At 58.7% G+C, this 13,022-nt stretch overlaps 2 protein-coding genes across 7 annotated transcripts in view; one reads left to right on the top strand and one right to left on the bottom strand.

Annotated features, from left to right (window-relative positions):
* MYO15B (myosin XVB) overlaps nt 1-12,046 on the top strand; it is a 36,200-nt gene extending 24,154 nt beyond the window's left edge. Inside the window, exons 32-65 of the mRNA XM_066383621.1 lie at nt 127-227; nt 334-410; nt 536-620; nt 810-911; nt 1,059-1,168; nt 1,265-1,418; nt 1,599-1,706; nt 1,872-1,991; nt 2,026-2,296; nt 2,374-2,464; nt 2,588-2,807; nt 3,235-3,347; nt 3,575-3,634; nt 4,178-4,253; nt 4,384-4,502; nt 4,685-4,803; nt 4,877-5,018; nt 5,277-5,388; nt 5,501-5,670; nt 6,031-6,182; nt 6,323-6,383; nt 6,475-6,547; nt 6,953-7,029; nt 9,122-9,195; nt 9,280-9,395; nt 9,489-9,583; nt 9,682-9,759; nt 9,855-9,951; nt 10,123-10,268; nt 10,433-10,548; nt 10,911-11,044; nt 11,230-11,363; nt 11,479-11,619; nt 11,769-12,046. Coding sequence (XP_066239718.1) covers nt 127-227; nt 334-410; nt 536-620; nt 810-911; nt 1,059-1,168; nt 1,265-1,418; nt 1,599-1,706; nt 1,872-1,991; nt 2,026-2,296; nt 2,374-2,464; nt 2,588-2,807; nt 3,235-3,347; nt 3,575-3,634; nt 4,178-4,253; nt 4,384-4,502; nt 4,685-4,803; nt 4,877-5,018; nt 5,277-5,388; nt 5,501-5,670; nt 6,031-6,182; nt 6,323-6,383; nt 6,475-6,547; nt 6,953-7,029; nt 9,122-9,195; nt 9,280-9,395; nt 9,489-9,583; nt 9,682-9,759; nt 9,855-9,951; nt 10,123-10,268; nt 10,433-10,548; nt 10,911-11,044; nt 11,230-11,363; nt 11,479-11,619; nt 11,769-11,828 — 3,904 coding nt within the window. The 3' untranslated portion in view covers nt 11,829-12,046. The remainder of the gene's footprint in view (nt 1-126; nt 228-333; nt 411-535; nt 621-809; nt 912-1,058; nt 1,169-1,264; nt 1,419-1,598; nt 1,707-1,871; nt 1,992-2,025; nt 2,297-2,373; nt 2,465-2,587; nt 2,808-3,234; nt 3,348-3,574; nt 3,635-4,177; nt 4,254-4,383; nt 4,503-4,684; nt 4,804-4,876; nt 5,019-5,276; nt 5,389-5,500; nt 5,671-6,030; nt 6,183-6,322; nt 6,384-6,474; nt 6,548-6,952; nt 7,030-9,121; nt 9,196-9,279; nt 9,396-9,488; nt 9,584-9,681; nt 9,760-9,854; nt 9,952-10,122; nt 10,269-10,432; nt 10,549-10,910; nt 11,045-11,229; nt 11,364-11,478; nt 11,620-11,768) is intronic.
* Nucleotides 11,894-13,022, bottom strand: part of RECQL5 (RecQ like helicase 5) — a 47,855-nt gene continuing 46,726 nt past the window's right edge. For 5 of the 6 annotated variants that reach the window (XM_066381225.1, XM_066381221.1, XM_066381226.1 and 2 more), the window contains 2 exons: nt 12,109-12,962; nt 11,894-11,998 (listed from right to left, as the gene is read on the bottom strand). In XM_066381225.1, the coding sequence (XP_066237322.1) occupies nt 12,862-12,962 (101 nt within the window). In that variant the 3' untranslated portion in view covers nt 11,894-11,998; nt 12,109-12,861. Of the gene's footprint in view, nt 11,999-12,057; nt 12,963-13,022 lie in introns of those variants that run through there. The other variant, XM_066381222.1, reaches the window with a different exon arrangement.

Genomic DNA, 13,022 nt, shown 5'->3' on the forward strand with positions numbered 1-13,022 from the left:
CCCCACTGCCCAAGCCTCCTCCCACTCTGTGGGGACAACCCCCACAGCAGCTGCAACACCTTGCCTCAACCTGGGCACTGCCCCCAGCCAACATACCCTCTTAGCTGGGCACACTATCTCCTGCAGAGCTGAGGACATCCCTCCAGCCCCTGGGTTCCAGGCCCCCTCACTGTCCTCAGGTCCCCCTCCAGGTCCAGCCCCATCACTACCCAGCAGGGGCCACACAGGTAAGACTGGGAGTGGGCTCTCTGAAATTGGCAGGGTGCTAGGACTGGGGATGCAGGAAGCCCCATGCCCCGGGCTGGTGACACAGACCCTCCTCTGGCCCCACAGGTGAGTACCGGACCTCAGGGAACCTGGATAGCTTCCTAGACCACATCTTTGAGCCAGTCCTCTCCCCAGGCCTCAGTGTGAGTGTCCTGAATACATACCCTTCCCCACCAATACCCCTACCCCACTGGGGCCTCTGCTGCCCCTCCCATCTCTCCTAGGGCTCTAGCTCTGACTTTGTGACCTATGACATTTGTCCCTTCAGGATCTGGAGCAAGGTGGGACTCTGAGCAGCCGCATGAAGGGAGGGGGCACCATGGGGCCCATGCAGCAAGGAAGCTACCCCATGGGTGAGTGTGGAGTCAGCACACTTCCAGGGTCTCCCTAGCCCAGTAGCACAGGAAGGCATGGCCTGGGGCCCTAGGTCTGGGCTCAGAGCTCCAGCCAGCACTCTGGGCCTGTACTCTTTTCCTGGGGCTGGAGGGAGGTAGTCTGTGGGCCCAGGTAGGGACCAACCTGGGAGAGCCCTGTTCCCTCAGTGTACCCAGGGATGATGCATATGCCCGGATACCAGGCAGCCATGATGCCTGCACCCATGCCTGTGATGCCAGCAATGGGCAACACAGTCCCTGCCATGCCAGGTAAGGCTGGACCAAGGTACTAGGTCCCTTCTCAGGTAGAAGCAAGAGGAGGGAGGTTCCTGCCAGAGGCCCAGAGGACACAGTGGGCAGAGGGCTTCAATTTTGGCTGTGGTGCTTACTTGCCCTGCCCACCTGCCATGTCCACAGCTATGGTGGTGCCACCCCAGCCACAGCCACCGCCCCTGCTACCTAGTGTGGACGCAAGGCAGCTGGCAACTCAGCAGCAGAACTTCATCAACCAGCAGGCGCTGATCCTGGTGAGGGTGGTCAGGGCCCTTGATTGCCTTGTGGGGACAGGTCACTGAGGCAGGGCCAGGCTAGTCCTTACCTGGCCCACCACTCCGCCCCCTCAGGCCCAGCAGATGACCGCCCAGGCTATGACCCTGTCCCTAGAGCAGCAGACACAACAGCGCCAGTGCCAGACCCAGGCAACTTCAGCCATTGCCCCCAAGCCCAGGAATCCTCCAGTCCCCCGGGAGGAGCCGGAGCCTGAGCTGGAGCTGGTGGGTGCCTCCTGAGGGTGAGGATTGGAGGCCAGGCAGAGGGCAGGCCTGGGATGGGGCAGCACACTCCAGGGCTTCAGGGATGAAAGACACAGGGGAGTGGGAAGATGCAGAAACCATGCCTCTGGGCCTCAGTCCCAGGGACTCGAGAAGTTCACTGTGAGAGTGGCGAGTTGGCTGGCAGGGCTGTGCCCTCACTTCCCTTCCTGCCAGCAGACCTCACAGGAGAACTCACAGGACGAAGACAGGCCTAAGAGCTTCCAGCAGAAACGGAACTATTTCCAGAATATGGGTAAGGGAACTTGGGGTGGCAGGCCCACACAGAAGCTCAGCCACCACCACAGCCGGGCCAGGGGACAGCAGGGTACACTCTACTCCCCTGGGTCTATGTGGCCTGTTTAGGTGAGTGGATAGGCAGGCCAGGTGGAGGGTGACAGGGCCATCTGGACGTTTACAGGGAAGCAGCAGATCAAGGTGAAGATGGTGAAGCCTCCAGCTAAGGTGCAGATGCCCCGAGGGGAGGAGCAGGAAGAGGAGGAACCCAGTGCAGATGGTAAGGGGATGGGGGAGGGCCAGGCTCTGCAGTTCTATGCAGGGTCTCACGTGTTTCCTCTCCTCCTGGTCAGGGCCATCGCCTTCTCTCTCCCTAGTAGCGAAGAAGCCACTGACACGAGGTGGGGCCAAAGCTGCACTGGAGGCTAAGGCTGAGCTGGCCCAGGAGGCAGAGCATGGCCATGGTCCCAGGCTGGCGCAGGACAGAGCTGTGGTGCGCAGCTCGGACCCCACATGCCGGCAGGCAAAGCCCAGCAGGGAGATCGGTAACATCATCCGCATGTACCAGAGCCGTCCAGGCCCCGTGCCTGTGCCTGTGGAGCCATCCAGGTGGGCCCAGGGGCGGCCTGCGCAGCCTGCTCCCCAGGGAGTCACCCTGTGCGTGCATGACCTTTTTCTTCTCTCAGGAAGCCCCCCAAAACTTTCCTGAAGAAAAACAACCCTAAGGATGAGGCTCTGGCTAAGCTGGGGATCAGTGGTACCCACTCACCCCCCTCGGTGAGACCTGTTCCGTCCCATCCAGGGCATGGCTGCTCTGCTCAGGAGTCCAAGGCTCTCAGGAGTCACCTTTGCCTTCTACCTACACAGCATGTATTGTGTGCATTCCCTGTGCCTCCACAGATGCCATCCCCCAGTCCAGGGAAGGGCCCTCCACCATGTGTGGCCCCTCGACCCAAGGCCCCACCACAGTTCAGGGCCTCCAACTCCATCAGGGAGAAGCAGGGACCCCTTCAGCAGCTGTTTGGCCAGGACTCGCCCACTGCCCTGGTACCCCCACCTCCACCAGCACCTCCACTGCCTCCTCCTGGGGATCCAGGGACCCCTTCCGCTGAGCCTCACGGTAAGGAACCCCACAACCCTGTTTGGTGGGCTGCCTAGGCGGGGGCCAGGATTCCCTAAAACCTTTCGGCATTCATGGCTGAGAGCAGCTGCTCTGGGTTTTGGACTTTGGAGCCACAGATGAGGAGCTTCCGCATTCCTGCCCAGGGCATGGCCCAGGTACTCTGGAACCTGTCTGACACTGAGGGACTGTCACACACAGGGTGAATGAAGTGGCCCTGCTGATGTGGTCAGGGAGGGGCCACAAACATCCGGGACAGCCGGGAAAGTCTGAGGCAGGAGATGGGACTGTGGGTGGGGACAAGGCGGCGGAGGAAGCAAGTGGGCCCCGCAGGGCCTCAGGGAGGTGAGGCTCTTTTGTCTCTGAGCCCCGTCATTCTGGCTCTGGCTACTCCTCACCCGGTGTTCTTGGCATCACCCTCGGCCAGCCTGGATGGAGCCCGCGGGGGACCAGGGAGTCAGCACCCAGCTGCTCGTGCCCTCTGGCAGCGTGTGCTTCTCCTATGCCAGTGCGCCCTGGAGGCTGTTCCTGCGCAAGGAGGTAGGCATGAGGGCGCACCGCAGCCTGGACTCTCTTCGGGCTAGGGATGGGGTGGTAAGCTGTGGGGATCCAGCCAGGGACCCCAGCCTCTGCCCTGCCACACAAATATGGGGAACTGCCACCCCAAAACCCACCTCCTCAGGCTGTTCTGTCTAGTCCAGGAGGCAGAAGTGGGGGGATGGGCAGGGGCACCATGCCCATTCCCACTCTCCCATCCCCTCCTTCAGGTCTTCTACCCCCGGGAGAACTTCAGCCATCCCTACAGCCTTAGGCTCCTCTGTGAACAGGTGAGAACCAAGCCCACCTGCAACATGGACAGACAGACCACACCCACAGCTGGCCAGGTTACCACTGCCAGTGCAAGGGTGGGATAACAGCCAGCACTTATGGGGCACTTGCTGTGTTTCAAGCTCTTCCTCTTTCATGAAATCTTCACAACATCCCTATGAGTGAGGACCATTATTGGCCCATTACGAGGATTAAGATAATGTATACAGTACCCAGCAGGCTCCAATGCACAGCAGGTGCTCCCTAGTGCTTGGTCCTTTGCTACCTTGGATGCTCCCAGGATCCTGCCTGTCCCCAGATATCCAGTTGTCTTCTCCAATGTCTGCTTCTTCAAGAAACCCTATTTCTGTTGACCACGGAACAGCAGGCAGTGGGGGAGGCAAGTGGGATCCCTGGCGGCCAAGGCCCTGGGCTAAGGAGCCCAGATCCTTCCCTGCTTCACCTGTGCTCATGGGTTCTCCAGCTTGTTTTTCGTGTATGGCTGCTTCTGTGGTAGGCTCTGGCCTCAAGAACTGGTGGTGACCTCCTGGTTCTGCCCCCAGATCCTGAGGGACACCTTTTCTGAGTCCTGCATCCGGATCTCCCAGGATGAGCGAAACAGAATGAAAGACCTGCTGGGTATGGTCCAGGGACCCTGTGTCAGAGAACTGGAGTGCCGGGGGCTGGACCTGCTTAAGGGAAGGAGCAAACTCCGGGGTTTCCCCTGAGAGGGAGCCTCAGGACAGTTTGGGGACATTCCTGCCTGCAGGAGACCTGGAGGTGGGTCTGGACTCACTTGCCACCACTGAAGACAATGTCAAGAAGCGCATTGTGGTGGCTGCTAGGGACAACTGGGCCAATTACTTCTCCCGCATCTTCCCCGTCTCGGTCAGTGAAGTGTGGGGGTAGGGCTGGGTGTAGCAGTGCCCCAGACTGGACTCCAGCGCCTGGCCTCGGCCTTCTGCAACGAGGATGGCAGTTGGGGGTGGTGGGCCCCAATGGAAAGATAAAGGCATCTTGGATGGTGGAGGGGACTCAGCAGCCTGTCTGTGACCCCACCTTCTGGGCAGGGCGAGAGTGGCAGCAACGTGCAGCTGTTAGGCGTGTCCCACCGGGGTCTGAGACTGCTTAAGATGACCCAAGGTCGCAGCATCTACCCCTGCCAGCTGAAGACTCTCTGTGCATACAGGTGCGCCCGGGCTGTGGGGGCTGAAGGGTGGTGAGACGGCCAGCCGTCAGCTCATGCCCCACCCTGTGCACAGCTTTGCTGAGGTGCTGGGTGTGGAGTGCTGGGGTGGCTCTACTCTGGAGCTGACACTGAAGAGCGAGCTGCTGGTGCTGCACACGGCCCAGGCAGGTGCCATCAAGGCCATGGTTGAGCTCTTCCTGGGCACGCTCAAGAAGGCAAGCATGGGCTGCGTCAGGGGCTGGGTAGGGGCTTCCATTCATGCTTCCTGGTGCCCTGAGTTGGCTGGTCTCAGGGCTGTCAGCCAAGCTCCCCCAAGCTGCCTGGGGTGGAGCTGGGAAGTGCGTCTGGGTCCCTGGAACTGGAGTGCTGAAGGAGAACGAGGCCAGTAAAGGCTGAGCAGACAGGGCAGGCAGGCAGGCAGGGGTGACAGGCAGGCTAGCTGTTCCCTCCCCTGCTCACCCTCCTGCCTGCAGGACTCGGGCTACGTCATCGCCTTGCAAAGCTACATCACTGATGATCTCAGCCTCCTGAGCTTCCACCGTGGGGACCTCATCAAGTTGTTGCCAGTGACTGATCTGGAGCCAGGTATCTCTGGGGGCAAGCAGAGCACTGACATGGTGTGTGTGTGGGGGTAGTATGTGGGGGAGCCTCTGAGGAGCAGAAGGTAGGTGATGCACTGTGCTTGCATGCCTTCCAGGCTGGCAGTTTGGCTCCACTGGCGGCCGCTCTGGACTCTTTCCTGCCAACATTGTGCAGCCAGCTGCTGCTCCAGGCTTTCCCTTCTCACTGGAGCAGAGGACTCACTGGCACAAGAATCAGCTGCCCCGTGGAGAGCCAGGCCTGGCTCCGTGGGAGAGGGTGTCAGAGGTGAGGAAGACAAGAGAGGCAGAGTCAGGAGTCGAGGAAGGAAAGGGCTCGATTGCTGCAGAACAGTGAAGATCCCTCTGCCACCCTCTCCCAATTTCTCACCTTGTCTCCCCAGCAGGACTGAGCTCCTTGCGGGCAAGGGCTGTGCTGTCTGCCTCTTGTGTGTTCCTTGTGGTGCTTAGTTCAATGCTAACCTAGAAGATGCTCAATAAAATGTTCTTAACTTTCCTGACTTCTGGTGGTATGCTCACTTGCAGCTGCTCTGCCTGCTCTTATAGGGTTGTGCTGGGGAGGGGCTGGGACAGGTTTCTGGACAGACCAGTGGGCACTTGGGTGGCACCAGGTATCCTGTGCTCCCAGGGCCCTGCCCACCACCAGAGCCAGGCACATAGTGACAACTCGGAGACCACCAGCCTGCCCTCTTCTGTGTTCTCCGCCTCTCTGTTCACGGACTCCCACAACTACAGCATGCAGGAATTTGCCCTGAAATATTTCCGGAAGCCCCAAACCCTGTGAGTGTCCCAGGCCCACCCCTGTGCCTGTCTGTCCTCGGTTCCCCTGAAGTGGGCCTTCCTGCTCAGGGCCACCAGGCCACAGCCCGGGATGGTTTGGAAGAGCCAAGCAAGCAGGGCTGTTCTCTCTGTTCCCTCAGGCTGGATCAGACAGGTAGAGGTGCTAAGAAGGCCATGGCCAGCCTGTTGCAGTACACCAAGGTAGGGGTCAGGCAGGGGGGAGTTGGGCCAGTGAACCTGCCCTCTAGCCCCAGCGGACCCCAGACCCACAGCCCAGCCTCTTTGGCTACAGGTTCCCATCCAGGAATCGCTCATCAGCCTCAGTGATGAGGACATAAGCAGGCAGGCTGTAGAAAGCTTCCAGGGTGAGTGGTAATCCTGGGTCCCCATGTCTGTGGAATCTCAGACCTAGGCATCTGGCTGTTGTCCCTCCTTGAGTTTGCCAATTCAAGGTAGCTCACGGGTGGTCCCTAGTATCCCCACAGCCTTCATCCACTTTTACTCCAGCCCAAGGGGTTATGGGTTGTGTGGAGTCTGGGCTGGAAGGCAGTGGTGGGTCCAGCTTACTGTGCTTCATATGGGGCTGCAGACACCCACAGAATCTCTCTAAGTCTTGTTTCCTCATTGGGAAAGCCAAATCTGCCACTCTGGCTGGCTCACACGTTTTGAGAGCAGAACATCAGATGGCCGGGGAAAGCTCTGTGTGGGGACAGCATGAGCCAGGGCCAGGCCCTCAGCCCAGCTCACCGTGCTTCTCACCCTACCTATAGTTCTGATGCAGTTTATGGGGGACCAGTTGAAGCCCCGGGACAAGGATGAGATGGATCTTCTCTATGAGCTGCTGAAGGTAAGCAAGAGCTGTGTGTCCTGGAAGCTGGGGGCAGACACGGAGCCCTGAGGATGAATTGGTGTCCTCCTGCCTGGACCTGAATAGAATCTCCCTTACCTTTGTCACTATTCATTCGAATCACCCACACATATTTATTGAGCACCTACTATAAGCTAGGGGCGTGGCAGAACCAAACGACTAGGTCCACTCAGAGCTTACAACCCAGTGGGAGGAGACATGCAGTAAACCATGGTGCAGTGTGTTGGGACTGGGGGAGAGGGTGGTTAGAAGTGCTGTGGGGAAGGCAGAGGAAGGGACTGCTACAGTGCAGAAGGCTTGGTGAGAAAGTGATACCAGAGCAGAGATCTGAAGGAAGCCAGGGAGTGAGGCATGTATGCATTGGGGCATGTGGACAGAAGGAGCGGGGTGATCAACCTGATGAGAGAGTGAGCCTCAGTACCAGCAGGGCCAGCGTGGCTGGGGCCCAGTGAGCTAGGGGAGAGTGCGGGATGGGACCCGGGGGTCAGTGGGTCCAGCAAGAGACAGATGAGAAGCATCAACTCATAGTTGCAGCACTTTAGTTGTTCATTGATTGCTTCTCATACATGCCTTGACCTGGGGTCTCAAGCCAGCGACCTTGGAATCATGCTGATGATCCCACGCTCAAGCTGGTGAGCCTGCACTCAAACCGGCAAACTTGGAGTTTCAAACCTGGGACCTTAGTGTCCCAGGTCAATGCTCTATCCACTACCCCACCACTAGCCAAGCAAGATGTGGCTTATGTTTTCTGGGATCTCTCTAACTGCTGCTTGCTTTTCTGGGGGTGTAAAAACAAAGGAGATTATTGCAATGATTTGGTGTGGGCCGAGAGGTAACAGCAAAAGGCAGAAGATGCAGTGCGGGTTTCCAGGCATTGCATGTGGGGTGTGAGGGGCCAGAATGCCAGGAGGCCTGAGGAAGAAGCGGTCTGGGCTGCAGGAGGAATTTCAGACATATTAGAGTCTGAAGCCCCAGACTTCCAAGGGGAGGGCCTGGGGTGAAGGGAGAAGTCTGAGCTGGAGGCAGGAACTGAGTCATCAGCAGATGGAAGCAGCAATGAGCAAGTCCAGACAGAGGCCCAAGGGCACTGCAGCTCTTAGAGTTCAAGGCGATAAGGAGAGCCAGCAGAGACCAGAGAAGGTGGAGGACAGGCAGGGCACAGCCCAGAGATGAAGGAGTGATTTCTTTTTTCCTTTTGACAGAGAAAGGGACAGACAGGAGGGGAGAGAGATCAGAAGCATCAATTCTTCTCTGCTGCACTTTTTTTTGTTTTGTTTTGTTTTTTAGTTTTTTTTTTTTTTGTACTTTTCTGAAGCTGGAAACAGGGAGAGACAGTCAGACAGACTCCCGCATGTGCATGTGCCCGACTGGGTGATCCACCCGGCACGCCCACCAGGGGCGACGCTCTGCCCCTCCGGGGCATCACTCTGCTGCGACCAGAGCCACTCTAGCGCCTGGGGCAGAGGCCAAGGGGCCACCCCCAGCGCCCAGGCCATCTTTGCTCCAATGGAGCCTTGGCTGCGGGAGGGGAAGAGAGAGACAGAGAGGAAGGAGGGGGAGGGGGTGGAGAAGCAAATGGGCGCTCCTCCAATGTGCCCTGGCCGGGAATCGAACCCGGGTCCCCCGCACGCCAGGCCGACGCTCTACCGCTGAGCCAACCGGCCAGGGCCTCTCTGCGGCATCTTAGTTGTTAGTTTATTGCTCATTCGTTGATTGCTTTTTCATATTGCCTTGACCAGGGTGGGGGTGGGGATTACAGCAGAACAAGTGACTGCACGCTCAAGCTCAAGCCTGCGACCTCAGGGTTTCAAACCTGGGTCCTCCGTGTCCCAGCCTGACACTCTATCCACTGTGCCACCTCCTGGTCAGGCAAAGGCAGTGATTTAGATGACCATTTGTGCAGATGCTGGTATGCTGAGTGAGGTGGAAACAGGTTGTCACCTTGGCTTGGCCCCAGCCATTAACAGAATTTCTTTCTCCCTGACTTCAGATCCACACCATCCCTCTCCCCACTGCACTCTGCCTTCCCCCTTTGCCCCTCCCTGCCCACCTGCTTGTTCTGTCCCTATAGCTGTGCCAGGAGAAGGACCTCAGGGATGAGATTTACTGCCAGGTCATCAAGCAGGTCACAGAACACCCCCAGCCGTGAGTGTGGGGGCTGCTGGGAGGCACGGCAGGCAGTGTGCTGCCATGGTCTGGCAGCCTGAGCCCAGGCTCTCCACCCTGCAGGGAACTCTGCACTCGAGGCTGGAGCTTCCTCAGCCTCCTCACCGGCTTCTTCCCCCCGTCAACCACGCTGATGCCCTACATGACCAAGTTTCTACAGGATTCAGGAAGGAGTCAAGGTGCCTTTGGGAGGGGCTTCCAGGTTGGGATCTCCGATACTTGGGGAGGTGTTTGAAGATGCTTGTGACCTCCAGCTTGGCCCCTCTCCGCAGAGCTGGCCCGGAGCTGCCAGGAGCACCTCCAGCATACAGTCAAATATGGGGGGCGCCAGCGGCTGCCGTCCCCTGGTGAAATGCATGCTTTCCTGGTACTGGGGGTGCAGGCGGCTGGGAAGTCTGGTCTCCCTTGTGGGGAGAGCTGGGGCTTTTGTCCACTGTGAACTGACCCTGCCACATGTCTTGGCAGAAAGGACAAACGGTCCGCCTGCTTCTGATTCACTTGCCAGGAGGCGTGGTTTACAGGACCAACATCCGGACTTTCACTGTGAGCGTGGGGTGACCAGAAAGGAGCTGGGGAGAGAGCAGGGTATCAGTTCTGGGACCCCTGGTCGCCCATCATGGCCCTGTCCACACACCCAGGTGGCAGCAGAGGTGCTGGAGGAGCTGTGTGGACAAATGAGCATCACGGATGCCGAGGAAGTGCAGGAATTTGCCCTCTTCATCATCAAAGGGGAAGGTGAGCTGCCTTGTCGTGGCGGGAGGGCCTTGGGTTGGATTCAGGGTGGCTCATCTGCTGCGGCCATCTTTGTGCCCATGGGTGAGGTGGTTCCCATATGGGCTGGCAGGGCTGACGTGGGGGCTGGCCCTGCGCGGCAATGTGGGCTGCAAACCGAGGCTCTCCATGCAGGTGAGCTGGTACGGCCCTTGTGGCCCCATGAGTACCTCAACAGCGTGGTGATGGATCAAGACATGAACCTGCACAGCCGGCGGCTAGGCTGGGAGACCCGGCTGCACTTCGATAACCCTACCTACATCAGCACCCACTACAGTCAGGTCAGCCCCTCTTGGCCCCAGACTGCTGTGCCACTGGCATCTGACTTTCAGCAAGTCCCTCCTTGGATGGACACCTCCAAGCCTCCCTCCCTGAAAGAAAGTAATGGTAGCAGGAACCGGTGGGGACTTGGCGGCACAGCTGGCCTTCACTGCTCTGCCCTCAGGTGCAGCGTGACTACCTGCAGGGGAAACTATTGATCAGCACTGAGGCTGATGCCCAAGTTGCCAGGCTGGCTGCCCTGCAGCACCTCAGCAGGACCCATGAGGAACCCCCCTCAGAGTAAGTGTCAACATGGCCCCACACCTGTCATTTCTCTTGTCTCTGATGATGCTGAGATCCACCTCAGCATCAACCCGAAGGCCTCTCTTTCAGCCCACCATCCAAGGCCAAGGCCAAGGCCACTCAACTTACACTCTCCTTGGCCCTAACCAGATGGGCCTGGAACAGGGCAGACTATATACCTGTACTCCCACCCCAACCTCAAGGGCAGGGATGCCTCATTTGTGTATCTGGATCCTCAGTCTCACCCACAGTAGAGTTTCATTTACTTAGCACCCACTGTATACTCAGCCTTGGCTCACAGGGCTTGTTGTTGGCTTACTTGCCAAAGCCACTGTGTGATCTGTTGGCTTACTTGCCAGGAAAGACCTACTGGCTTACTTGCCGAAGCCACTGCAACAGCATATGAGCATGGCCACCATTAAGAGCCTGATGGACCAGGAGCTGAGGCAGCTACAAGGATACAGCTCCCAGGAAGCACAGATCAACTTCATTGGTGGGTCTGGGGCAAGGGGGCTGCTTGGGAGGAGGAAGGAGGTAACCAGGAGGAAGCAAGGGTGGAAGGGCTGAGAAAGCTTCTCCACCTGTCCTGTCCCTTACGTGACGTGGGGGCCAACTAGGGCAGGCCCTAGGGCCCCAGTGATCAGAACTCCCATCTTACATCTTATCTCTCCACCCCAGAGGCTGTGAGCCAGCTACCCCTCTTTGGCTACACTGTTTACGTGGTGCTGCGAGTGAGTGAGCTGACCCTGCCCAGACCCAGCCTCCTGGGGCTGAACCGCCAGCAACTCATCCTCATGGACCCCAACTCCCAGGTGGGCCAGGCTCCTGTGCCAGAGCAGGCCTGGGCAACCCTGGGCCATTTCTCTCCTACCACCCACACTGATCCCTCCAGATAGGAGCTGAACTCTGTGTCTCTGCTGTCCCCAGACACTGTGCTGCTCCATTGCCCTAAGGGACCTACATCGGCTCCACCTGATGAGCCCGCTGGATGCTGACAAGCCTCCGGGCCTGGAACTCAATTATGGCTCTGCTGACAGCCCCCAGACCATCTGGTTTGAGCTGCCACAGGTAAGTAGCCAGGACCTCTGACCACCCTGGGAAGCTGGCAAGTGCCTCATCCAGGCCAGGCATGCTGATGCCAACTGCTCAGATATAATGTGAGGACAGAGGTGGGGACTGGCTAGGGAGCCCTGTTCTCACACGCCTGTGCCTCGCAGGCCCAGGAGCTAAAGTACACCATCAGCTTTCTGCTGGACAATGGCATCGCTTCTCTGTAGTGGCCAGCTTCGCCTAAGAGGAAGAGTGGACAGGCGAAGAGGAGGAAGGGGCCACTCCCTGGGCCAAGTCTCATCCAGATGGTCTCCTTTGGGTGCTGTCAGGTCGCTTCGGTCTGGAATTTATGGCTCGGCTGTTCCGTACCCTGCCCGGATCAGCCTGGCCGGCCCACCTGGAGGCCACAGGCAGCGGCCGCTATAGTGCCCGGATCAGCCTGGCTGGCCCACCTGGAGGCCACAGGCAGCGGCCGCTATAGTGCCCGGATCAGCCTGGCTGGCCCACCTGGAGGCCACAGGCAGCGGCCGCTATAGTGACAGCAACCGATCAACTCAGGGATGCACTGTGGGGTGAGAAGGGGCTGTAGGAACTCAGCTTGGGCACCTGATGTTGCCCAGTCTGGGGGAGATGCCCACCCAGCCCCAGCTCAACAGCAGCATGAGCCCAGACCTTGGAGATGTAGCTGCCGAGGAAATAAACCTCCCCAAAGAAAACGAGGTACACGTGTCAGAACAAACAGGACTTAATTCTCAGTGAACGTCTTGGTCCAGCCTGGCTTTCCTGCCCAGGAGCTGAGTGGGAGCAGGGCCTAGATGCCGCCCCTCTTCCCACACGGCTCTGCACCTGAGGTCAGCAGGGCTCTCTGAGGGGGCCTGAGGCCTTGCACAAGTGGGCCTTGTCCCTGACTTACAACTTAAATACAAGAGGTGGAGGGACCATTTCTTCCTGTTCCCCTAGCAGCAGCCACACCACCCACATCCTTCTAATCTAGAGATCTGACTCAGAAAACCCCTGAGGGCCAGGAGAGGCTTGGAGAAAAAGGACCCCTTGCAAGTAGAAGGTGGGCTGACCTCTGGCCTCTGACCTTGATTTGGGAGGTTGTCCAGGGCTGTCTCCACAGCAAGGTGTAGTTGGAAGGGAAGGACCCTGAGAAAAGAGATGCCCCTGCAGCAGCAGGCCTGCCCATCCCCCCCATTCCTGAGTCTGGCCCGTTGTGGAGTCTGGAGAAGGACACTGGCCCCGCTGTGCAGCCGTCGGTCATCTCTGTGGGACCCATAGACCGTGCCAGTCAGCTTCGCTCTCGCACCGGGCCCGGCCATGGAAAAACTGCTTGATGAGGTTCTGGGCCTCTTCCTTCACTACATATTCAGGGTGGGGAATGTGAGGGCTAGCCTCCTCCCTGCAGAGCCCCCCAAGTG

This window comes from Saccopteryx leptura, chromosome 4 (genome assembly GCF_036850995.1).
Source record: "Saccopteryx leptura isolate mSacLep1 chromosome 4, mSacLep1_pri_phased_curated, whole genome shotgun sequence".
Lineage (NCBI taxonomy): Eukaryota > Metazoa > Chordata > Mammalia > Chiroptera > Emballonuridae > Saccopteryx > Saccopteryx leptura.